The 25,603-nt window shown below is 59.0% G+C and overlaps 1 protein-coding gene across 13 annotated transcripts in view; it reads left to right on the top strand.

Annotated features, from left to right (window-relative positions):
- Positions 1-25,603, top strand: part of NRXN2 (neurexin 2) — a 103,837-nt gene that overhangs the window by 47,016 nt on the left and 31,218 nt on the right. For 6 of the 13 annotated variants that reach the window (NM_001192922.1, XM_059882986.1, XM_059882985.1 and 3 more), the window contains 8 exons: positions 2,372-2,758; positions 2,918-3,121; positions 8,995-9,021; positions 10,669-10,788; positions 11,124-11,505; positions 12,126-12,316; positions 14,193-14,366; positions 14,684-14,803. In NM_001192922.1, coding sequence (NP_001179851.1) covers positions 2,372-2,758; positions 2,918-3,121; positions 8,995-9,021; positions 10,669-10,788; positions 11,124-11,505; positions 12,126-12,316; positions 14,193-14,366; positions 14,684-14,803 — 1,605 coding nt within the window. Of the gene's footprint in view, positions 1-2,371; positions 2,759-2,917; positions 3,122-8,994; positions 9,022-10,668; positions 10,789-11,123; positions 11,506-12,125; positions 12,317-14,192; positions 14,367-14,683; positions 14,804-19,419; positions 20,200-25,603 lie in introns of those variants that run through there. The other 7 variants (XM_024987250.2, XM_015461276.3, XM_024987248.2 and 4 more) reach the window with 3 other exon arrangements.

The raw sequence follows: 25,603 nt of genomic DNA, 5'->3' as shown, positions 1-25,603 counted from the left end.
AGGCTTCATTTTTCATGACTGAATAATATGCCATTGTATGAGTAGACCACCTTTTGTTTGTCCATCCATCTGCCATTGAACACTTGGATTGTTGTTCCCTTTTGTAGAATGTTTTAGAATGACCTTGAAACAAGATGAGTATTCACTTTGGTTTTCTTTTTAAGCGTTTTTGTTGAAGTATAGTTGCTGTACAGTGCTGTGTTCGCTTCTTGTGCCCAGCACTGGGAATCAGCCGTGTGAGGTCACCACAGATCGCGGAGTGGAGTTCCCTGTGCTGTACAGCATGTTCTCATTGGTTCCCTATTTTATGCACAGGAGTGTGCATGTGTCAACCCTGGTCACCCAATTCATCCTCCCCTTCCCCTCCCTTGGTGTCCACTACTGGGCATATACCTGGAGGAAGCCATATTTTCCAAAAGATACATGTTCCCTAATCTTCACTGCAGCACTGTTTATTAACAATAACAGGATATGGAAGCAACCTAGACGTCCATCAGCGGTGGAATGGATAGTGATGATATGGCGCACTGTGGCTTCCTCCTGCTGACTCGCCACTATATACTCTTTCCCCACCATGGCCTTCCTTCCTTCACCTTCTCTTCATTTGTGGAGAGTCCACTTGGGTGGTGTCCTTGTCCAGGAGACCCCATAGTGGGTGGGTGGAGCAAGCATTTGGGGATCTTGCTGCAGATAGAAGTGTAGGTGATTGGGGGCCACGTTTGAGGGGCTGGGAGAGTGGAGATCTGATGTCTTGTCAGGGAGGACAAGCCAGGGACCCCAGTGTTAAAATGGGGCACGAGGGGAGGGCCTGTGGTGCAGGGGAGGGTTCGCACCGAGGACAACGAGCTCCGGGTGAGGAGCCAGGTGTGTCGAGGAGGCCCTGCTCCTGTTCTTGCAGACCCATGCTTGGTGCCCCCACCCCCAGTCTGCCTATTTGGGCCTTGCATGGTCAAACCATCCTTACCTCTCTTTAACCCTATTGAGATAGGTGGCCTTTTTATTTTTTAAAGAATTCTTCAAAACTGGAGAAAAGAGAGAGGAAGGAGAACGTTAGAATAAAAATTACAAACAGAATAATGCTTCTAATTTATACATTTTGGCTTCTTAAGAGCTCAGGAAAGACTTTGAAGCTCCTGCTGCTGCTGCTAAGTCACTTCAGTCATGTCCGACTCTGTGTGACCCCATAGACGGCAGCCCGCCAGGCTCCCCCATCCCTGGGATTCTCCAGGCAAGAACACTGGAATGGGTTGCCATTTCCTTCTCCAGTGCAGGAAAGTGAAAAGTGAAAGTGAAGTCGCTCAGTCATGTCTGACTCTTAGCGACCCCGTGGACTGCAGCCCACCAGGCTCTTCCATCCATGAGATTTTCCAGGCAAGAGTACTGGAGTGGGGTGCCATTGAAGCTCCTACCTGATCCCAAATCTTTTTTCCTAAGATGACCAGCCCCTTCTTCCAAAGAACTCTTACAGCCCAGAAGCTCCATGCCTGGCTTCCCTTTCCTGGCTGCCCTCCTGTCTCAGAGGCTCCAGGAGCTGATCAGCCTGCCTGTCTGCTCCACCAGCCACACAGGGACTCCAGGTCCAGGGGTGGGGGATGCAGGCTCTGGAATCCTGCCACCTGGGTGGTACTTTGGCTCTGGTCCTTAACTGTGGTGGCACTTTAGGCAGCTTCCCTAGTCTCTCTAATCCTCATTTGCCATTTCCAAGTGGGATTGTAAAGGATCAGTTCCTTAGGGTTACCATGAGATTTAAGTGATATAATATACGTGAAGTGCTACCATAGGGTCTCAAGAGTCGGACACGACTGAAGCTACTTAGCACGCATGCGTGCAAGTGTATGCTGTGCATGCTAAGTCGCTTCAGTTGTGTCTGACTCTTTGCGACCTGTAGCCCAGACTCCTCTATCCATGTGGATTCTCCAGGCAAGAATACTGGAGCGGGTTGCCATGCCTTCCTCCAGGAGATCTTCCTGATCCTGGTATCAAACCTGAAAGCCCAATAAATGTTAGCGGGAAACTCTTTGGATTCAAGTCTTTCAGCCTCCTTGGGGGTCTCTGCCTCTGACTCCTGGTCTGAGGGGTTGGCTGGGGGAAGGACATGTCAATGATCCAGCCCTTTGGGGGCATGTCCACTTCTGGTACATCCTCTGAGGACTTGCTCAAATGGGAAGAAGGCGTCTAGACAGGCCCACCGCACACTGCAGCTGGGCTCTGGCGGCTCACACGGGTTTCTGAACTTGGGGGCTTCCTTAAGCAATGTTTGCAGCCCAGGGCTGCCAGGGTGCGAGGGCAGAGCATCCTTTTTTCTCCTGGGACGTCTCTTGGTCCTGCCTTCTCCACTGAGGCCTACACTCTCCCTCCATCCGATCCGCAGGCTCCATCTCGGTGAACAGCCGCAGCACGCCTTTCTTGGCCACGGGAGAGAGCGAGATCCTGGACCTGGAGAGCGAGCTGTACCTAGGCGGTCTCCCTGAAGGTGGGCGGGTGGACCTGCCCCTGCCCCCGGAGGTGTGGACCGCAGCGCTGCGGGCTGGCTACGTGGGCTGCGTGCGGGACCTCTTCATAGACGGGCGGAGCCGAGACCTCCGGGGCCTGGCCGAGGCGCAGGGGGCTGTGGGCGTGGCCCCCTTCTGCTCCCGGGAGACTCTGAAGCAGTGTGCCTCCGCTCCCTGCCGCAACGGGGGCGCCTGCCGGGAGGGCTGGAACCGCTTCGTCTGTGACTGCGTCGGGACCGGCTTCCTGGGGCGGGTCTGTGAGAGAGGTGAGGCTGGTCTGCACGCCTGTGCCCCTGCCCGTCCCTGTGCCCCATCGAGGACCATCCCTGGGCCTGCCAGCCCTGTATTGATTGTCTTGGTCTTCTCTCTCGCTTCTTTGGCCCCTGCCTGTCCCCCCCTTCTCCCTCCCCCTACTCCTGGGGCAGAGGCTACGGTCCTGAGCTACGACGGCTCTATGTACATGAAGATCATGCTGCCGAACGCCATGCACACGGAGGCGGAGGACGTGTCCCTGCGCTTCATGTCCCAGCGGGCCTACGGGCTTATGATGGCCACCACCTCCAGGGAGTCCGCGGACACCCTGCGCCTGGAGCTGGACGGGGGCCAGATGAAGCTCACTGTCAACCTCGGTAACCGCTCTGCCCGTGCCCCGGGCCCCTTCCCCGACCCTGCCTCTCACCCCCCACCCCCTCTGTCTGGAGAAGCTTGGTGGTTGCTCCAGTGAGAGATGGGCGATGGGAGGTGCCAGCCCAGGTCTGAGCCCCGCCCCACCCCACGCAAGAACTTCCTCTCAGAGAGGACGCATAGTGTAGGTAGATGCCTCACGCTCGGCAGAACCGTGGGGAGGGGACCCGACTGTGTCTGGCGTGTGATAGTCACCCTCCCAGGGCACTCCTGGGGCTTGGAGGCGTCTGTTCAGCGCACACACGTAAGGAGGTAGTTCATGCCTCGCTGTCAACTCATCCGCTTGCTCATACCTTGGTTCATTCATTCGCGAAGGCTTGCAGACGCCTACTGGTGTTCAGCCCGGCTCCCTGCCTCAGCAGATCCAGAGACAGAAGGACCCGGCCCCCCACACAGCCGCTGTCGTCTGCTCTGAATTTAAAGAGCCATGTCTGTGTGTGTGCGTGTGCAAGCGTGTGTGCATGTAGGTGCACAAGGGGTCCCATCGAGACATGTCATCTTCCCCGTGTCTGCTTTCACGTGAGTCCCCATAGCTGCCCGGATTTTATAGACTGGGAATGCCACATACTGACGTACCAGCATCACAAAGCTAGTGACGATCAGGGAGGAGCCTGGACTCAAACCCAGCTGATTTGCTGAGGTTCAGTGCTTCCTCTTGGTTTCTGACAGAGCTGGGGGGTGAGGAGTATCAAGACCCTTGTCACCTGATGGCTTGATGCCTCTGCCCCGCCCAGAGCAGGCGTGGCTCCACTTCACCTGGCACTCCCTGGAGCATCCATGTGGGCAGTACCACCAGGCCTGGGAGACTCTGTGTGGCTTCAGCAGAGTCAAAGGAAAACAGCAAGGCCACTCGTTCGGCTGTCACTTATGGGCCACGTCTTAGTGCCAATGTGTTCCTAACCTGGGGTGACAGTAGTGACCCCAGGACCCCAAGGCGAGGTCCCAGGGTCATGGAGCTCTCAGTCAGGGCAAGCTTGGCAGCTAGAGGCCCTAAGCTGCCCAGGCTGGGTCACATTTGTCCCTTTCAGACTACCCTTTGGACATATGGAGGTGGAGCACCCAAGGGCCTGTCACATGGGAAGATTCAGGTCTCTGGGGTGGCTTGTTGTGTCCTGGATCTGGAGGAGAAGTTAGGCTCCTCTGAGCAGATTAGAATCCTCAGCTGGGGAGAAGACAGAGCTCTGAGCTTAAAATATTCACCAGGAGTCTCACCCTAACATTGGTCTCCAGGGCGTTTGGGGGACAGACTGTGGCCTTTTGGGGACCCATTCCCTCGCTAACACATTTACACTGTATCCTTTCCCCTTTGGGCCACCTTGCCTTTGTGCTCCTGGGACAAAGAGTGAGGCTGGGGCCTTGGAGGTGGGGAACTTTAGGGCTCCCTAAAGCTCTGTTTCTAACCACGATCACAGCCTACAGAGTGGGTGTGGGTAGCAGGGCAAAGCAGGATGGGAGACACCCTTTGCCAGCGTCCCACGGGTCTGTACAGAGTCCCCTGGCACCCCTGAGAGGGTCATAGGAGGAAGACACCAGCCCAGGACACCGTGAGTGGCCCTGTGCTTCTCAGACTGCCCAGGTCTGTGTACCCAGGTCTGTGTGCCCAGGGTCAGGTACCCTTTGCCCTGGAACATGTGTGTTCCCTGTGTAGTGAACACGCAGCTCTGTACTTGGTGGGGACACTGCAGGGGACATCTGGGGCTTCCATTTGCAGGGAAGGCAGATGCTTCTTCCTCCACCTGGACTGTCTTAGTTTCCCTGCGAAGAACCATGGGTCCCTTGAGATGAGACAGGAGGCAGCAGCCTTGGCCAGGGAAATGGACTCTGGTGGGCCCTGGGGACATTTCACCCTCAGGCCCTCGCTCCTTCTCATGGACATGCTTTTCTTTCTGTGCCACATATGTTCTTAGAAGTTAAGGGACAAGGTGGCCAGCAGGACAATGCTCCCACCCACCTCTTACTCCCTGCTGCATCCACCTCCATCCACAGAGATGCTGTCTCTAGCGGCTCATGACAAGCTGTGACCAAATGCTTGGTACAGTCACATCTGTCCACAAATACCAAGTGATGTGCATACAGGGAGGTGTGTGGCTGTTGTGTGAACCACACAGACACACAGGTGGTCCACACCCTGCCACCAAGCCTCCAGCTATGATGGGAAGAATACTGGGCTGGGGACCAGAAGATCTGGGTTCTAGTCCTGGTCTCCTAGACTGCTGGGTAAGTCATATCCCCCTTTCTAAGCCTCTGTTTCTTTGTCTGTAAAATGGGGATAAGAATCCTCACTCTGCCTCCTTTCTGTGGTTGTTTTGAGGCTTAAGTAGAAGCGTGGAAGTGACAACATTATATGATGCACGGCACACATAGAGACTGACTCAGCCAAGGGAAGGGAAGTCATACTGGGACAGGGACCGAAGCTTAAAGCCAGGCCTGGGACTCGCCTCCACATCCCTTGACCCCGTCTGGCCCCACCTCACGATCCCCATCCTGATCCCCGGTCTGCTTGCTACCCTGAGGGCCTGGCAGGCTTGGTCTGCGGCCTCGTGGTCTCATCTCTTCGGCAGGGAAGCCAGGCTCCTGCAGGCAGCTCGTCAGTGCTCACTGGATTAACGCAGACTTGGTCCCGAAGAGAGTGGAGCTGGTGACCACGTGGTGGGAGGAGGCGTTCAGAGCCAGTCTCAGGTGCCTGGGTGTTTGCTGGGCCGGAGAGGGCCAGGAGGGCCTGGGGCTGCTGCCCCTGTCCAGGCAGGGAGCCCCAGGAGCGGATCACGCCTCCTGCCCTGGCTTCCACTGTGTCTGCCGACCCTGAGCCAGTTCCTGGAGCTCTGCTGTCTACGGGCCCTGAACAGGGTGGTTGGTCTCTGTTCCCGGAGGCCCTGATTCGTCACCCTGTTCCAGTGTGATCTGGGTTCCTGGGTTCCCTCTACCTTGGGCATGGCCTCTGAGGCCAGCACCCAGCATGGCCTGCCTCTTGTCACCCACCTGGGGTTGCCTTTCCCTGCTATGTGCCTGTCGGCTGTCGCAGTTGCCAGTGAGGCTGACACGAAGGGTGAATTGTAACTGAAGAATCTCCAAGCTGGAGGGGCCCTTAGAAGTCACCTCCTTCAGCCGGCCCGCATGTGTGTATCTGCCATGCCTCGCCCTGCCGACGGGAGGCTCTCCACCTCTGTTCAGATGACTTCTGTGTCAAGAGCACCCCACCTCTGAGATGGCCACTCTCATCACTGGGTCGTTCTTCCCTGGTAGCAGCCTCCTCTTCTGAAATCCCCACTTGTGAACTTAGTTCTGCTGTCTCCAGCTGTACACAGCAAGTCTGACTCTTGCTCATGTTGTAAGCCAGGCTTAATGCACGTTACATTCCAAAGCCCTTTAATCTCTGAGACCATGGGGCGGTGCCTTGTTCCCACAGGGTGGTACCTTGTTTCCACGGGGCTCTTTTAAGAGGCTCTTGAGCTCTTTTGAGGCTGAGCTGCTGGGCAGACGACTCTGAACGAGGGCTGTGCCCAGTGCACGCTGCCACTCTGCAGTGTCGCCTCCAAGATTCCAGCCAATGGGCTCCTGAGGCTCTTTGCAAGGAGCTCCGGTCCCCTCTCCCCCACCTCCAATTTGCAGGGTGTGGATGGGGGAGCAGGTGGGATGCAGAAAGCGGAGCCTGGCTTCTTTTCCGGAGTTCCTTTCCATACAGATGACTTTTTTCCACCTGTCTTATCACACATTCATACCATCATCCTGGTCTCTAGGCCCAGCCAGGGCCTTGGTGGGTCTGTGCACACCAATCACTTCTGCCCGTTTGCTGAACTTGAGGCGCAGGTTTCTAGTTATCAGGGTAGCAGTTAAATCTCCCTGAGCTGTGCTCTGGGAGGTGCGGCCACCAGAGGGCAGTCTCTCCCACTTACCCGTAGTTGCTGGCTTTCCTCTGGACAGTGCTGGCTGCCTCCTGGGTGCTCATCTTCAAGGGGAGTTTGCTCCCCTCCAGTCCCACTGGAGGGGTGCTCCTTGGGGTGGGGTCACTTCAAGGGTGGGCCTGGAGCTAACACCTCTTCTCTGGACAGACGGAACCCCCTTCCTGGAGCCTCCATGCTTGGGAGGGGCAGAACTATGCTCCTCCCTAGGTCTTTTCTCCAAAAGGGGATCGGCCTGCCCTTCCAGCTCCCTTTTTTCTTTTTTGGACCCTTCATTGGTGAAGACTCTGCTGGCCCTGAGAGAGCCCCCGTGACCTGAGTCCAGGCCTGGCACCCTGCCCTCACCCCGACATCCTCCCCAACCCCCTCCGTCCAGCTCCCCCTTTCTTCCTCTTTTCTCTCTGTACCCTCTCCACCTCCTTCCTCTCCCTGTGACTTGCCCCAGATCTGCCCCTTGACCTCCTTCTGCCCCTCCCTTGGTGCCAGGCTGTGGCTTCAGGTCCCGGCTGCTCCCCCCACTCTTCTGCTGTGGTTGACGACGCGTGTGGGGCTCAGCCGTACTGCCCGCGGAGCCCATGCCCCCAGAGCCACAGGGGAATCTACCTCCACTGCAGGAACCTTCAGGGGCTTAGGGGGATGCCAGATGACCCCACCCCACTTTGCCTCCTGGGCCTTGGGGTTGTGGGCAGAGCCCATTCCAAGAGGAGACAGAGGATGGCAGGATACACTGCTGCTAAGAGGGGCCTGGAAAGTGCCCCTCCCTGAGAGGTAGAGCTGGCCCATTGGACACTTGGTTCTTGTTTCCAGGTCAGGGTTGTTTGTTCAAGCCCCTCAGCTCACAGGGAGGGAAGCTGGGGCTGGGAGAGAAGAGAATTGTCCACAGTCACTTGACGGGATTAGGACCCAGCATTTCTGCCGCCTCCTGCCCTCTACTGTCTGGGTCTGATGGAGCAGGACAGACGTCCAAAGACCCCGTCACAGGACTCTAGTGCTCTGTGTTCTCGTGAGGCTGGTGGACTCATGTCTTGTGGGTAATGTGTCCCACCAGAGGCGTGGCCAGAGGCCCCAGGGCTCCAGCTGCAGGTCCGCGTAGACAAGTGTGCTTTCTGAGTACCCAGGGCTCTCTGAGCCTGGACTTGGAGGACAACAGTGCTGGGGCTTGGGAGGGGCAGGAGGCTTCGCCGAGGGCGCCTGCTTGTCCCTGAAGACCTCCGAAGTCACATGGGGCCTCAGTGTCCTCATGTGTGAACCTCTGGCCCTTGCCTAGGAAAAGGGAATAATGCTAGTTCCTGTTCAGGGTGAAGAGCACCCTGGTTCCCAGGGACAGCCTGGTACCCTCCAGATTAGGAAGGGTAGCAAGAAGGTTCCTGTAGGGGTGGTGCTAGCCCCCTGGGGCTTTGGGAGGTGTATGGCCGCGGGAAGGGGGCCCTGGGGCAGACCCCTCCATTTAGCTCAGAGCCCAGGGGACACGGGGATGATGTGTGACAGCCTGGGCTCTGAGCGGGGAGTTGTCCCAGAGCTGGGGGAGCAGGGGCTCTGGCCCTCCTCGCCTGTCTCCCTCTCAGAGATGGGGAGATGTGGGGTTGGTCAAGCCCTCAGCCCCCCAGTGATCCCCTGTACGACTGGGATTCCCAAGGTGCCCATCTCCCTCAGATGTGAGAGGCCCGGGCTTCTCCAAGAAGGGAGATGTCAGCCTTCTTCCCATCACCGGTTGCCCTGCCTCCCAGTTTGGGGGAAAGAGGGGGAGGGGGCCGACTGAAGAAGGGGAGAAGGCACCTGAGCACGCGTGGTCCCCGGAAAGTGGCCCTGGGGGGAACCCCTGCCTGCAGATACCCCTCCCTGTGAAGGATGTAAAAAAAAAAAACTTGTTCTGCCTTTTTGTCTCCCCTCCCCCTCTGCCCGCCCCATGGCCCCCCCAGACTGCCTGCGCGTCGGCTGCGCACCCAGTAAGTGGCTTCCCTCTTCTTCTGCAGAGCCCCTGGGGGCCTGGGATTCTGGACATTGGGGTTGGGGAGGGGTGCGGGGGCAGGGGAGGAGACGGCGTCATCGCAGGCTTGTGCGGAGCTTGGGCAGTGGGTGTGTGTGGAGGGGTGTGCTTGTGGAGGGCAGAACGAACCAAACGAAGCTGAAGAGGGGGGAGTCGGTGGAGGTCTGGGGTCAGCATGCTCACTGAGACTAGGATAGGAAGGGCCAGAAACTTCAAGTCTCAAACGCTCTGGAGGGTAGGGGCTTGGGATGGCGCCTACAGCAGGAGGGCAGGAAGGAGACGAAGAGGGGCTGGGCTATCCCGCTGTATCTCGAGGTGGCCACAAGGGGGAGGTCGAGGCACGCGGGAGAGAAGATTAGGGCTGCCGGTGAGTGGGCGGTGAGCCCGGAAGTTCAGCCCTTCACGGCCCCTGTTTGGGGGTGAGATTCTGCCAAACGGGGGCGCTCTCGGAGGCTCTCAAAAGGGGTGAGAGCGGGTGGGGACATTTCTGAGCTCCCAGTGTGGCTGGATTCAACCCTCGTCTCTGAGTGTGTTTCTGCCTGGTGTGCCCTGAGGTCACTTAAGAGCCCAAGGACGCGGCAGCCACAGGCAGAAAGAGTGTACTTAGCTCGGCTCTGTGTGTAGTTGGACAGATGTGCGCATGCGTGGTGAGCCCTGCCCTGCTGGTGAGAGCACTGGGGTGGGGGGCCCAGGACGAATCTTGAGGGGTGCCGCAAATGGCCTGCAGCACCGTTCTAAAGCTAAACGTTTTTAGTCTTGGGAGCGGTTCATCCAGGTCTTGAATAAATGGCCGTAATTCCAAAAAAAGACATTCCGCTTTCTGGCCATGCTGGCCGTGCTGTGTACGTGATGTGTATGTCCGGGTGTGTGGAATTAACTAGGCGTGTGCAGAAAAGTCACACTGGGTCCCTCTAGATCAGGGATCCCCAACCTCTGTGCCACGGACCGGTGCCTCCTGTCAGATCCATGGTGGCACTAGATTAGAAATAAAGTGCCCAATTAATGTAATGCACTTGAATCATCCCCATCTCATCCTCCACCCGTCCTGGTCCAGGGAGAAATTGTCTTCCAAGAAGCTGGTCCCTGGTGCCCAAATGTTGAGGACCGCTGCTCTAGATGGGGGAGCTGTGTGTGTGTTTGTGTGTGGAGTGCTCATGGACAGCCGTGAGGCGGTAGGTGCACTTCACATTTGGGTGCGTGGTAGGGCTCTTGAAAGTTTGAGGCCTATGTGTATAGGCTGGGAATTCAGCTGCGGGCTACACACACTGACACGGAAGGTCCTGAGGAGAGGTGGGCTGAGTATGCTGGTCGTAGGTGTGAGTCTCCAGGTGCAGGGCCTTAGGGCACAACTCCGAAGGCACCGCACTATTCACTCACTCCGTGTTCTTTTCCAATGCCACCCTGGGGAGTTAGGGTTACGATACCGAGTGCGTCTGTGTTTATGACTGGGTGTGTGTGGAGGCTCTGTGTGTGTGCACATGTGTGTGTGGTGTACCTGTGTGCGTGGGTGTGTGCAGAGGTGAGGCTGTGTGCCCGGGGTGGCACTTGAAGCAGCCACATGAGGGCAGGAGGATGTGCTGAGCTGACTCCCCCCTTGGTGCCGCAGGTAAAGGCCCTGAGACGCTCTTTGCGGGGCACAAGCTCAATGACAATGAGTGGCACACAGTGAGGGTGGTGCGACGGGGCAAGAGCCTGCAGCTGTCGGTGGACAACGTGACCGTGGAGGGTAGGTAGTCTGCAGCCCTGTTCTTGGTGACCCCTGCCTGGGTGCCATTTCTCCCTTAGGGGTGGCATGTCATGGGCTCCTGGACCCCAGGGGCCATTTCAGCTCCCCAAAGGCAGCATTGCCCTGCAAGCCTGTTGGCCCAAAGAGTCCCACAGGTCCCCCAGACCCAGGAGCTGGGTGTGCTGCCAGCGCCTGTAGGGGCTTTGCTGATATCCTTCCCATGTGGCCCTTGAGTGGAGGGGAGGCTCCTGGGGACCCAAGACCCAGCCCCAGAAATGATCCTACAGTCTGGGCCCCAAAGCCATGTCCCCATCTCTGTCTCCTGTGCTGAGCAGGACAGATGGCAGGGGCCCACACGCGGCTGGAGTTCCACAACATTGAGACGGGCATCATGACGGAGCGGCGCTTCATCTCCGTGGTGCCCTCCAACTTCATCGGGCACCTGAGTGGGCTGGTGTTTAACGGCCAGCCCTACATGGACCAGTGCAAGGACGGGGACATCACCTACTGTGAGCTCAATGCTCGCTTTGGCCTGCGTGCCATTGTGGCCGATCCTGTCACCTTCAAGAGTCGCAGCAGCTACCTGGCGCTCGCCACACTCCAAGCTTATGCCTCCATGCACCTCTTCTTCCAGTTCAAGACCACAGCCCCCGACGGGCTCCTCCTGTTCAACTCAGGCAATGGCAACGACTTCATTGTCATCGAGCTGGTCAAGGGGTGAGGTGCTGGGCTCTGCACCGCTGTCAAGGACGTGGTCGCCCCTGTCCCCGCCATGACCAAGAGGCAGCTCCCTCAGCCACTGGCTAAGATGTCCAGTCCCCACAGACCACAGGTCCCCCCGCTACCAGCCAAGACGGAGAAGCGGCACCCTCTCTTCCACCCTAGTCACCCCCCAATTACTTCCTTGCCACGGGTTTCTCAGTCATATCTGTGCTCCATTCACTGTCCTGGCTCAGGCCATCCAGCCCTACTACAGACAGAAGGCAGGGCTGGGTTCCCGTGACCTCTCTGGCCTAAGAGGCCCCCACCCTAGAGCAGCTTTGTCCCTGCCCAGAGGACCCTACTGCCTCCACAAAGCTATCCCTCCATGAGCTTCTCTTCGGAGCCTGTCCCAGGATCCAGGTCCTCTGTGGCCTCTCTCCCCACATCCCCCACAATGGGACCTCACAACTGAGTCCCCGTGTTGTTGGTTTGGGTCCTTCCACTATGAGGTCTCCCTCTCTGCCCCTTCTTCCTGCAGCTTCCAGCCCAACCCCCACCCCGCAGCTGTAGCTCCTCCTTACCCCGCCTTCCCAGCCCCCACCTTGACCCAGTGTCTCCTCCCTACTGTGGGGCAGGTACATCCACTACGTGTTTGACCTGGGGAATGGCCCGTCCTTGATGAAGGGGAACTCAGACAAACCAGTCAATGACAACCAGTGGCACAACGTGGTGGTGTCCAGGGACCCGGGCAACGTGCACACGCTCAAGATTGACTCCCGCACTGTCACGCAGCACTCCAATGGCGCCCGAAACCTCGATCTCAAAGGTGGGGCCTGGGGCCTCTGGAGGAGGCCTGGCCCTAGCCCAGATACCCCCTTGGCCCCAGCAACATCACCCCCGGCCTGGGATGCTCTTTCTCTTGCGTGATTCTGTCCTGCCCCTGCCCACAGTTTCCCTCGCTCTTTCCCATTTTCCAGTGTGTCTAGCCTGACATCTTCCTGTCAAAGTTCTGCTCAGCTCTCCTGCGAGGCTGCCCTCTCAACACTGAAAGCCTGCCTGCAGGATGTGTCTCACAGGGAGTTTGGTGGCCTCACCCTAGAGCTAGGAGAAGGCAGCCGGGCCTTCTGAAGACCTCTTGGCCCTCCAGGGTTGAGAAGTCTGCCATGCTGGGGGCCGGAGAGAGAGCAGTGTCCCTGCTGGGCTGGGAGGGGGCTGTGATGAGGGGAGGAAGGAGGAACAGTCTCCAGGTCCCCACGTGCTGCCCTGGTCGTATTCCTTGGGCACTGGCGGGACTAGTCTGGGCACTGGTTTGGACCCAGGCCTCCCTGGTGGGGTCAGCATCATACGAAGGTCCCCCATTCCCCGGGGCTTCTTTAGCAGTTAGTGGGGCCATCACTGCCTGCCCCTAGAACAGTGGTGCATCAGAGACGAGAGAAGAGGGGGATGAGCATAGAGATCCAGGGACTTGAAACAACAGGAATGAGGACGAGGCCTGTGGCTTCTCCAGAGCCCACTGGGGCAATGTGAGCCACTCTCACGCCCAGAGCAGCCCCCAGTCCCTTAGGGATCCCTGGTGTCACTGTGACTCAGACTGTCCCAGCGTGGGGAGGGTTCCTAGAGACTCTGGAATCCACCCTCCTCTTGAGGCAGCAATGGAAGCTCCAAGAAGCTATGTGATTTGCCTGAGGTCACAGAGTGAGTGGGCCATGGAGTTGGAACCAGAAGCTTGGTCAGATCCTGCGCCGGTGCTCAGACATTCAGTTGGGTACAACTCTTGGCGACCCTTTGGACTGTAGCCCTCCAGGCTCCTCTGTCCATGGGGTTTTTCAGACAAGAATACTGGAGTGGGTTGCCATTTCCTCCTCCAGGGGATCTTCCCCATCCAGGGATCGAACCTGCATCTTGTGGGTCTCCTGTGTGGCAGGCAGATTCTTTACTTCTGAGCCATGGAGGAAGCCCCTAGAACCGATGGCATAGTGCTGCCAGTTCTCCCTGCTGCCAGAAGGGGGCGATGTGTCTCAAGTAATTTGCAGTGGCAGCAAACCCAGGGGTGGTCTGGGCTGGTCTTGGTTTGCACTGAGTTCCCAGCAGGGGCAGCAGGGTTGACCCATCATGTTTTGCTGGAGCTCTGCCATGGGCCGGCCAGGACTTCCAGGGAGTTGAGGTCCTTGTGGCCAGGCAGTGATGTGGAGGACCAGTGTCCCTGAGGAGGACTTCTTGCCAGTGTCACCCAGAATCCCCAGTCTAAGCCCTAGCTGTTGGAAGGTGCCGGGCTTAGAACCCCCAGCAGAAAACCCAGAGTTGGGAGAGCCTGGCAGAGGCCTGGAGGAATCCTGGGGATGGGAGACTTTGGAAGGGAGGGAGCGAGGGTGGAAGGGACCAGGATGCACAGCTATGAAAGGCCCTGATTACGGGCCGGAACTGGCATCAGATGTGTGGGAGAGAGCACGGAGCAGGTTCCTCCAGCTGCTTCCCTCTCCCCTCCCCGGGCATCTGGGCGTTTCTGGGAGGGGAGCAGACAGATGGAGAAGTGGAGAAGGAAGAAGGAAGGGTGGGGGTGGGCATCTGCCCCTCAGAGAGGAAGCTGGAGTCCGGATGAGACCATGTGGGGCTGCGGGACCCGACACTGGAGGCTGATGTCCTGGGAGGGACCTGGGGATCTGGGGACCGGGATCCGAGCTCTGACCCCACTCCCTTTACAGGGGAGCTGTACATTGGCGGTCTGAGCAAGAACATGTTCAACAACCTGCCCAAGCTGGTGGCCTCTCGGGATGGCTTTCAGGGCTGCCTGGCCTCGGTGGACCTCAATGGGCGCCTCCCTGACCTCATCGCCGACGCCCTGCACCGCATCGGGCAGGTGGAGAGGGGCTGTGATGGTGAGTGTGGGTGCAGGAGTTAGGTGTGACCCTGTGGGGCGCCGGCAGACTGGGGGGCCGAGTGGCCTCGATGGAGCCTGCTGCCACTGCGCTGGGACAGGGTGTGGGGAGAGTCAGGTCACTTGTCCTCCCTGCTGCCTCCCGCCAAGACCAGCTGTCATTGAACTCCCCCACTCCCACCCCCATGAATTCTTGGCCCTTCCTGCTCGGCAGAACTGAGGGAGGGCTTCTGGCCTGGTCCCAAAGCTTCCGTAACTCCTGGGGCGGGAGGGGGCTTGGCTGAGCGGGGGGGTGTTCCCTCTTCCTGCCTCTTCCAGGCCCCAGCACCACCTGCACCGAAGAGTCTTGTGCCAACCAGGGCGTCTGCTTGCAGCAGTGGGACGGCTTTACCTGCGACTGCACCATGACCTCCTACGGAGGCCCCATCTGCAATGACCGTGAGTGCAGGACTGGGAGGGCTGGAGGTGTTGGGGGGAGGCCCCGGGAGGAGGGAGGGTCTCTCAGAGCCATGCTGCTTGCTTCCTTCCCGTCCCTTCTTGTCATGAGCGAGATGGAGGGGAGCTACTGGCTGCTGTTGCCTCCTGGAATCCCTTCTCGGGCCTTTGCAGGACTCCTGACACCTGTGTGTCGGGGGTGATGGTTGCTAGACAGCCTCTCCTCTTCCTTCTGAGCTGGTGGGACACTGCTCCCCTCACCCCTCCCCAAAGATGTGTCAGCCTCTGTCACTGTCCTGACGCTGGCCATGGTCTCAAGTGTCGTACCTCTGTCGCACAGGACTGGTGGGGCGGTTGCTGACCTGTACCCCCTTGCCCCTGGTGTCTTTGAAGTGTGCAGTGGAAACCCATTATTTCCTGGCCAGAATAGGACTACACCCCCAGAAGACAGGCTCAGGAGACTCCCAGGAGGCCAGGTCTCCGGACAGCTGGCTTCCCTGGAGGCCAGCCATGGTGTAGTTCCACCCAGCTGCAGGGTGTCCCTTGGATCCACAAGGACACTCCCTCGTGTCCTCACCTAGTTCTTCTCCTCCCTGGCTGGGCATCTGCTGCCAACTTGCATATTGTTTGAGGCCCCTTCCCAGAGAGGGCTTCAGCAGCAGTTTCCAGTCCCACATGGTCGGTGGCCGGCAGCTGGTTAGTACTTGGCTGAGAGAGGGCAGTGGGGCAGGCATGAGGGAGAGACAACCTCCTGCTTGAGGGGAGGCTGGGCAGCCTGTGGCCTCTTTAGGTGTCACCTGAATGGTCTTCCTTGGGGGTAGCTGGGCTGAGAGATCAGGGACACGACACGCCAGCTGCCTGAAAAAAGACACACGCACTTCACTTTGCAAACATGGACCCTGAGGCCTGGAGGAGTTGGTGGATTTCCAGAGTGAATAGCAGATCTGGGCTGAGAACAGGGGTCAGTGCCTTTGCCTCCATGCCACACTGTGGAGCCTTAGTCATCGGGCAGAGTCCTGAGTTTCTTAAGGGAAGCATAACCGACTGGTTTCTAGGATTGGGCTCTTGATTTTTCCTTCTTTGTAAGAATGCCCCCTCCATCTCCATGAGCGTTCCCTTCATCTCCATGAGTGTTCTGCTGTTCTGAGGCGGGCCCGTCCCTGGGTACCTCCACATCCTGTCCGGTCCTACCACTCTCTGTACCTGCCAAAGCCCGCAGACGCCGGCCAGCTCAGGGCCGCTCCAGTCCTGCCTATCGGGGAATAAGGACGGGCTGGGGCTGGGCCTCTTTCTCTCCAGCTCATTCCCGCTTTGCGCAGGCGATCTGGGGATGGTGGTAACTTTGCTGTTTAATAGTAACTATCCCTACTGACTGTTTCGTGTTTCACGGCTTACAAAGTCCTTTTAATTTGTCCTCAGAGAAGACCGTAAGATGGAGACCAGCTGTCTGATTTAGTTGCTAAGGACACTGAGGCCTCAGTAACAGGCACATCCATGCCCTTAATCACAGGGCGCTGGGGGCGGGGTGCGGCTGGAACCTGGGTGTTCTTAAGGTTTAGTCCCGGGGTGGTGGAGGTGGAGGCGGTGCCACAGATGGTGGGCATTTCTTGCCATGGCCGCAGGGGGTCAGGATGGAGAAGAGCGCTGCCCATCTTCACTACTGCACTCCCACGTGATGGAGCCTTTTGGGAGGGAGTGGAGAGATGGATGTGAGTTTAGGGAGTCAAGCCATCTTTCAGCAGGGGTGGGAAGAGAGAGTGGAACGACTTCCCTGGGTTCCAGGCAGGTGGGAGGCAGGGAGAGTTGGGGCTGGGGAACAGGGGCCTCTTGGGAAGTGTGACTGTCCCCGAGCACTGGTCTGTGTGAATGGTGGCAGAGCCCGAGCAGAGCCTTGGAGGTAAAGACAAGGTGGGTGCAATCTGGGAGCCTCTGAACACTGGCCCTGGGGGTGCCTTTGAGATCTCAACCCCTTTTCTCTTGAAGTTGTGCCTCCTCCTGATTCTCCAGGCTTGGCTGTTTGATGCTCGTGCTGTCTCTATGACGGGTCTTCTGGGGGCTCCACTGATACACAAGGTCAAGTAGGAACCTGGCCCAGATGCCTGTCTACTTCACCCCAAGTGTGATAGCCCTGGAGGCACCCTGGGTATCGAGGGCCCTTGTGCCTGAAGAGATGGAGGGGGTGGGGATGGCCCAGGCATCCTCAGAGGGTTGGGCCTGGGGTGTGGAGCTGTCTGGTGATGAAAAGACTGGGATGAGGAGGAGTCAACCTTCAGGACAGTCTTTCCCTACGTGTGGCCTCAGTTTCTCCATCTGGGACATGGGGATTCCTCCTGGGGGTGAAGGCACCATTGTGAGGCTCAGGAGTCTGCCCTGGGAAGGTAGGAGATCAGAGGGAGAGAAGTCATTGTCAGGATGAGAGAAAGGAAAACGGAGAGAAAATAAAAAAGAGAATATGAAATGAGAGAGGAAGGAAGCTGGACGGAGGCCTGCTTCCTGGCAGGGCCTGAAGCCCCAGGGCTGAGGTCTGGACAGCGCTTCCCTGGGCAGCTCCAGCTCCACCTCCCGAAGCCTGTCCGCGGGCTCTCCCAGGCAATGGGTTCTTCCCCATCTCTGCCCTTGTCTGTTTCTCATCTCCCTAGCCGCTCTGCTGGTCTCCGCAGCCTCTATTGATCTCCCGCACACCTCTGTCTCTCCCTTCTTTTTTACCCTCTCTATCCCCACCTCGCTCGCCAGTGTCACCCCCTCCGGCTCTCTCCACTTCCCACTCACTAGTATTGATTGGCCTCTAGGCGGTTTCCCTTCCTCTCCTCTCGCCACCGGCTCCTCCCTCCCTCCCTCCGGGACCATACATTTTCTGCCTGCTCAGAGCTCTGTCAGTCTCTATCCCAGAGCCAGGGCCAAGAGCGGGCACAGGAAGAGAGGGCAGGAAGCCGTGCTCCCTAGCTTGCAAACTCTCCTCCCTCATGGGGCCACACACCACCTGGACACTTCTTTCTGGGTGCCTCTGAGGACTCCTTTCTTCCCTCTGAAAGGCTGGGGACCAAATGGGGCATTGGCATCTAATAAGTTGGGGAAGGTGGCAGCTGGGGCAGAGGAGCTGTCTCGGGTCCTGAATGCATCCAGGAGCTGGGTGAAGCTCTTTCAGGGCTCCTGGTGACAGGTTTTGCTCCAAAACGGAATGCTGGATAATAAGCAGAAGCCAGCCCCTGCCCTGCCCCTCTCCCCTTTTGCCCTTTCTTCGCCTCTCCTTGTCTGTCTCCTTCCAGGTTCATCATTCCCTCCCTCCCTCTCTTCCTCATCTACATTCGGCCTCCCCACACCCCTACCGCCACCCCCAGCAAGACCCCGTCCAAGCAGAACTCAGGTTGATGTCAGTGCAGAGGTGGCATCCAGATGAAGGGATGAAAGCCTCCTTGCTCTTACTTCCCAGAAGTGCCGCCAAGTCTGAGGGGCAGGTCTCAGTGGAGAGGCCCCCTAGAAGGAGAATGGCTTCCTCAGCAGGACATAAGTGGCTCAGAAAGGGTTTTGTCCCAAGTGGAACACTCAGTGGATAGTTATCCTGGAATCGCCCCCTCCCCACCCAAGACGGGGAGGTTGGCATATGGGGGGAGGGGCAGAGGAAGTGGACTGGAAGGATTGGAGGTGTCCAGGAGGGTTGCCGCGGGTGGGGGAAGCACCCGTCTGAGGAGGTGTGGAGGGACTGTGTGTGTGGTGTCTTAACTCTGAGCACCTCTGAGGCTCCGGGTGCATTGTTTGCATATGGGTGACCCTGTTCTTGGAGGGTGACCTGGAGGTGGGGGTGTCCGTGTGTATGCTGGCTGTTCATTCATTGCCTGTGACCAAACACGTATGTGTGTGAGCATGTGTACACACTCGGTTGGGTGTGAGTTCGTGTGCCGGGTGTCTGGGAGCACATGTATGCAATGTCTGTGTCTGAGCCTGTGTGCGTGCGCGCGCACTGGTGCCTGTATGGGCACGTGGGTGTCTCCATACCCGAGCCCGTCCACATCCTAGCGTGCACGTGTGTTCCGAGGGGTGCGTGCAGAGGTGGTGGTAGCCACATCTCTGCGCACTGGGCCCTCGAGCACTATTGGGGCTCGTCCGGGCCCGGGGTGGGGGGTGGTGGGAGGAGGTGGAAGAGAGCGGCCTCTCCGGCTAGCCTCAGTTCTGTTCAATTATTCAGCAGGGCCCCTTCTCCGGAGGGGGCGGAAGGGGTGCGCGCACCCGGGCGTGGGGGAGGGGTGGGGCGCGCGCAGAGGAGAGGCGAGCGCTGAGCCGGCTAGCCAGGTGCCGCGCGGCGGAGCTGCCCAGCGCCGCCCGCAGATCGGGAGCCGCTCGGGTCCCTCCGCCCTGCCCCCTCCTCCGCCCGCGCTCCCCCTCCCCTCCCCTCTCCACCCCTCCTCTCTCCCTCCCTCTCCGTTCCAGCCCTCTCAGCCTCTGCAGCAACACTCCGCTGCCTCCATCTCTCCGCTGGAATCTCGCAGGCTCGCGCCTTCCCTCCGCTCAGCCCCGCTCCCCTCCTCTCCTCTCCCCTCCTCTCCCCTCATTCCCCCCTCACCCGGATTTGCTTTCCTTCCCCCTTCTCCCGCCCCCCCCCCCCCCCCCCCCCCGCTCCACGGCCGCTCCCTCCTTCCCCGCCGGCCTCCGTCGGGCGGCAGCGGCAGCGGCAGCCGCGGCGCGGCGGGCCCTAGTCTCCATCGGTCTCCTGCTTCTCTCCTCCAGTCCCCCCTCCCCGGCTCGGTTTTTCCGCAGGATTTCCCCGCTCTCCCCTCCCTGCTTGGCCCCCGCTCCTCCCCTATCTCTCCACCCGGCACCATGCCCCCTCCCCCGGGCGCTCCCCCGGGTTTCTGACGGCCCTCTGTGCCGCTCCAACCCCGCCGGGATGCGGGGGGACCCTTAGCTCCTCGCGATGGACCCAGGCGTCCTGGACCTTGGCGTTGCCGCTCCGCGGACCCCGGATTCCCCGGCGGTATCCACTTGATTTCATTGGCTCCGGACCGAGGCTTGGGCTCTGATTTTCCTTCATTTCAACCCCCTACCCCCCTCCCGGGGCTCGGAGCCGGAGGGGGGCTTCGCGGGGCTACTCGGTCCCGCGTCCCCGCCCCCAGCCATGGGGCTGTGAGGGTGCCGCCCCCGGGCCGAAATGCCCCCCGGGGGGAGCGGGCTGGGGGGGTGCCCGCGCCGCCCCCCCTCCCTGGCCGGGCCCCTGCCGCCGCCGCCGCCGCCACCTCTGCTGCCGCTACTGCTGCTGCTGCTGCTGCTGCTGTTGGGGGCGGCCGAGGGGGCCCGGGTCTCCTCCAGCCTCAGCACCACCCACCACGTCCACCACTTCCACAGCAAGCACGGCACCGTGCCCATCGCCATCAACCGCATGCCCTTCCTCACCCGCGGCGGGCACGGTAAGTGGCGGTGCCGATACCGGCCGGCCGGCCGGCCCCCGGGGCCTCCCTTGCGCGCGGCCCTGGCCCCCGCGGGCCGCACCCCAGCCGGTGCGCGCCGAGGCCCGGCCCCTCCGCTCTGCGGGCCCGCGCCCCCTCACCTCCCATGTTGGGCTCCACCAGCACCTCAGCCCCACCCTCTCCTCTCCAGCAGCATCCCCTCACCCCGTCCATTTATCCCTCATCTCTATTCACTTTCGTTGCTTGCCTCCCCTTCACCTCCGAATCCCTGTCTCCGGGGTGTTACCACCCTTCTGTGTAGGCCCCCTCACCCCCTCCCTATCTGGCCGTTCATCCGCTCTGCCCTGCTCTCCCTTCCCCGTTTCTCTTCGTCTTCACCACCTCCATCCCTGCCCCTTATCATTCCTCCATCTGGCTTCCCTCCTCCTCGGCCACTGTCACCTTCCTGGCCCAGCCTCTCCGTGCCCGTTATCTCCTTGTCGGTCCCCCACCAACCTCTCACCTCTGTCCCATCTATCACCCCTCCTCAGATGTGTCCCATCACCGCCTCTTTCACCTCCTTGTATCTGGCGATTTCACCTCTGTTCCTGCAGCCCCTGTCCTGTCTTTCCCCCATTCCTGTCCTTCCACCGCCTCCCAAGCAATCAGCTTGCTCCACTGTCCCATCCTTTCCCAGCCTCATCCCTTCACCTCTGGTTTTTCCTCTCCATATCTCTTCATTTCTGCCTAGCTGCACCTCTGACCCTCGCATCTCCCACTCCCCACTGTTTGAATTTCTGTCCCCCACCCCAGTCTGCCCATCGCCTCTCAGGTCAGTCCTCTCCCACTTTACACTGTCACCGCTTAGCTCGGTGTCTCCCCCCTGCTGTAACCTTCCTTGTCAGCGTTGACTTCGCCTTCCCTCTCAGACCCCATCACCTTTCGTTTCTAACCTCTAGCACTTCTAGTTTCTGCCTTTTTTTTTTACCTCCCAGCCCAGTCCCTTCACCACTTCTTGCCTTAGACCCCTAAGATTCACCGCAAGCCCCTCCTCCCATCTCTGTACCTGCTGCCTTCTATCTCTGTCTTCCGTATTCTCTGTGCCCCCAACACTTCCCATTACTGCGTCCCCATGACTTCCAATCCCAGGCCTCCTGGGTCTCTCCCTCTTCACATTTTATTTCATCTCCATGTCAGGTCCCATATTTCCCATCTCAGTCTCTCTTTCACATTTCATCTCAAAGCTCCTGTTACCTGCTGTCCCAGAGATCCCATCACCTCCCATTTTAGTCCACTTCTTTCTCTGTTCTCCACATTACCTCCCATCTCTGTACCTTGTCATCAGTTCCCACAGGGTACCACCATCACCTCCATTTCTATACCTCTCTCACCTCCCATATGGTACATCACCTCCCACCTCCATACCTCCATTGCTTCCCATCTGTATACTTCATCACCTTCCATCTTTGGTCCCCATCTCAGCCCTCATTGCTGTGCTCTCATCACCTCCTATACCTGTCCTCCCGTCACTTCCCTCTCTGTGCCTCTGTTGCCTTCCATCCTGGCACTCTGACATCTCCATGCTTCCATCCTTGTGCCTTCACCAGTTCGCACTCTGTACCTTGTTGTCTCTAATTTCTGTATCACTTCCATTTCTGCCCATCCGTCCCCTCTCATTTTCTTGACTCCCTTTTTGTCCCTTCCTCATCTTTCATGCCCGTATCTTCACTTCCCATCTGTGCCCTCATGGTCCCCATTTCTGCACGCATCTCTGCCTCCTCATCACTGTTCTTCACCTGTCCTTTCTTGCTTCCCAGTCTTTGTTCCCCCATACCACTTTCAAGCTTTCCGCCTCTTTTCTCTCCCCCTTCCTTTTTTTTCTTAGATTATCTTTATCTTTTTCATGCCTCTGCTTTCTCTTCATCCAGTTCCCAGGAGCAGCCTCATCCAACATCCTTTCTCATTCCTTTCTTCTTCTTGCCCAGCAGAGTGTTCCTGGCTAACCTCTGTCCCAGCTGGGGTCATCTCCATGCCATGCTCTCCAGGCTCTTCTCCTGCACTCACCGCCCCCCATACCCCTGCTCCTGATTTTAACTCCCCTGTTCTCACCACGAGCAATCTGGCCCTCCTTTCCTTTCTCCATCCTCTTTATTGTCCCCTCCAGGTCCATCGAGGCTCAGTCCCCAGAGAGACCCAGATAGGACATGGTCTTTCTGAGTGAGGAGAGGCAGTAAAGGATGAGAGAAGAAAGGCCATCAGGGAAGATCTCTGTGGGGTGACAAGGAGAGGAGGTCAAAGAGGCAGGGGATGGAGGGGGGCTGGCCCAGGGGAGCTGGGCAGATTGGAACTGAAGTGCCAGAGGAAGGTTCAGTGAAGGAGCTGGTGTCAGGGTGCAAAGAGCTGGGGAGGGAAGGGAGAGACAATGGAGGAAAGAACTTGGGGGGTGTTGGGGGTGGGATCCTATGGAATGCTGGCATTGGGAGGCCTCAGAGGCAGCCACCCCCTTGTGCGGAGGAGAGAAACAGCCCAAAGAGGGCCACAGGCTGCCCAGGGCCCCCTGGAAGCAGAGGAACTGGAGGGCCCCTTGGAAGCAGAGGAGCTGGAAGGCACTGCAGGGCAGTGAGGGGAGGGGATGGGAAGACTGAGTGGAGGAGGCCATGAAGGGTCAGGCAAGTGAGAGGAAGGAGGAGGGCCCAAGGACAGAGAGAAGAGGAGGAAGAGGCCAGCGGCCATGGCCGAACCCCACCTCTGCACACCTCCACTGTGGGGTGAGGTCCAGGGGCCGGCTTCTGCTGGGACCCAGGCTTGGCAAGAGGCAGAGCCAGCTTGGGAGACCCATCCAGGCCAGAGGACACCTTTCCTTGCTGGGCTTCCCCACGGTGAGGAGCTGCTGTTTCTGCACCTGCATCTCCACTTCCCTTCTCATGGGCTCTTGCCTTTCTCCTTGCTTCCTTCCCTCTTTCCCTTCACTCTTTGCTCCATTTCACTTCCCACCCCCAACCCCTCTTCTTACATAATAGCCCTTACCGACCTGCCAGACATGCCTGCACCTGGAGTCAGTCTGGGCTGGGGAGGACCAGAACACCTGGGTCCTAAAAATGGCCCGGGGCGGGGGAGACACTTCTGATCCTTGACCCTGATTCTGCTTTCAGAGCCCTTAACGTGCCTCACCACCCCTGACCTTCATTTCCTATACCCTCTGAGGCCAGGAAGAGAGGGGTCAATCCCAGTTCGTTTCTGAGTCAGGAGCCTCCAGGGGTTCTGTATTCATCACTCCAGCTTATAAAGGGATCTGGCATTTATTTTGATTCTTGTTATGGGTGTGTTCACTTGGATGTCTGACTGAATGTTTTATGGCAAGGAATGGGCTTAAGAATTGAGGAGATATTGTTCTGGGATCAAGAGAGAGCTGAGCCCAGGGCTCTGGATCTGGGGAGGAACCCCCCCTGGGGGGTAGTGAGGGTCTGTCTACAAAGAGCTAGTGTGTGGGGGCTGTGGGCACTCAGGCCTGCAACCTTGCTGGATTGTGGAGGATGTTTTATCCTCTCGTGATTCTAGATCTACCAGAAGGTTTCTGCCATGGCTTCTGATGCTGCAGAGGGTCTGCACATGTAGTTTTAACCACAGGGGTAGAACTGCATGGGTGGCTTTTCACATGGGATGATTATTTTGTTTGGGTCTGGATTAGCTAACCATTATTAATGGTTGGTTGGTTTTTTTTCCCCTCTAGAATGCAGGTTTGTGGGAATTGTACAGAAGATTCTTGGTCATTTAGTGTTTTACTGGGCCAGTGAATGTCTGGGTCCAGGAGGCATAGAGAGGACCATGCTGGGTGTGGGCAGATGGTTCCAGGCCTGGGCCTTTGGGTGGTGGCCACTTAGGCCTGTGCATTTTGTGTCTGGTCAGAGGCAGTCTTGCCTTGGGCTTCAGGGGTGTTCCCCACCCTGCCACCCCACAGTGTTATCTGTCATGTAGCTCAGTAGCATTTTCCTGGGGAGGTCAAGAACAGTGGGTCTGGACCACCCGAGGGCAACATAATGGGCCTTGGCCTACGCCCCCTTCTTCTCCGGAGCCCTTTCGGGAGCCCGTCAGAGGTTCTAGCTGTGGTTTGGTGTCCTGGGCTCCAGTGTGCCTTCCCCCGCGACCCGGGGTGTCGGGTGGCCGGGGCCTAGGACGGCTGGCGGGGCGAGAGGCGGGAGGCGCCTCCGGAGCGCAGCCGGGAGGGAAGGGGAGGGACCGGGCGGAGCCCCGCCCCCCACCCGCGTCCGCCCCAACCCCAGCCCGCTGCCCGGAGGGCGGGAGCCGGGGAGCCGGGGAGAGAAATGCCTCCCTGGGGTAATCACTGCCGCCCCAGCCCAATAAACCATTCATCCTTCACCTCTTCGGCCCAAGAAGTGTCTCTCCATCCGATCCCCCACCGTGTAATAAACGCCTTTAGGCTTTTACAGTCCCGCCCCGCGTAATAAACTGGCGGCAGTGGGAGAGTCGCGGGGTAGTGAATCCCGGGGGAGGCCCAGCCGAGCGGGGGCGCGGGCTGGGGACTGGGGTTAGCGGGGGGGCGGCAGGCGGCCCGTGCGCCGTGGGCCTCGGGGGCGGGGAGGGGTGCGCCCGTCCGGTCCTCGCGGTGCCAGCCGCTGCCCTCGCCGCCTGCCAGTCTTTGTGCGTTTACCGCCATGTTTCCCGGCTGTCTCCTGTCGGGGTCTGCCTCCCCACACTGGGTCTTTGTGTGCAGCTGGCTGCGGTGTGGCCTGTGTGTGGGTGTGGGGTCTGTGGGTGCGTCACTGGGGACGCGTCGGCCACCGGGCCCGGGGCTGCGGGCACCCGCCCGGCCTCTGATCCCTCCTGCCTCACTGCTCTATGGGCATGGAGGTGGGGGGCGGCTAGCTTCTCACCTCCTCTCCGGGCTCAGGGTGATGTGCTGTCTGGGTTCCTGGGATGGGAAAGTGAGGAGAAAGGGTCTCCTTTTCCCGAGACCTGGTGGGTTTGGGAGGCTCCAGGTAGATGGAGTTTCCTTTGTTGGTCGAGGGACCAAGAGACCCAGTAAGCCCCTTCTGCTTTTGACTGGGAGGCCCTGGAACCGGGGGTGAAGAGGCCCATAGGCCAGGAGGCAGGGAGTGGGGTGTGTGCAGGAGGGTCAACATCTCAGCTCCCCTGGCCCTCTTCACCCCCCAAATTTGGACGTGCAGCTTGTGAGTGAGGAGAGGGGGAAGGGAGGACCCTGGGTATTTCGGTTACCATGGAAACAGCCGATTTTCCAGAGTGCTGCAGTGTTGGGAGTGGAGAGAAGGTTGCCGGCTGAGGCCTACCCTGCTCCTAGCCCTCAGGCCCAGCCCTGTCCTGTCCAGGCAGTGACTGCCGGAGGCCGGGGCTGTGGCTCATGCCCCGATCGGATTCTCCGCCCTGATCTTGGGGCCCCATCTTGAGA

Source organism: Bos taurus, chromosome 29 (assembly GCF_002263795.3).
Source record: "Bos taurus isolate L1 Dominette 01449 registration number 42190680 breed Hereford chromosome 29, ARS-UCD2.0, whole genome shotgun sequence".
Lineage (NCBI taxonomy): Eukaryota > Metazoa > Chordata > Mammalia > Artiodactyla > Bovidae > Bos > Bos taurus.
The sequence above is the reverse complement of the archived record's forward strand: the minus strand, read 5'-3'. Positions and strand labels throughout refer to the sequence as shown.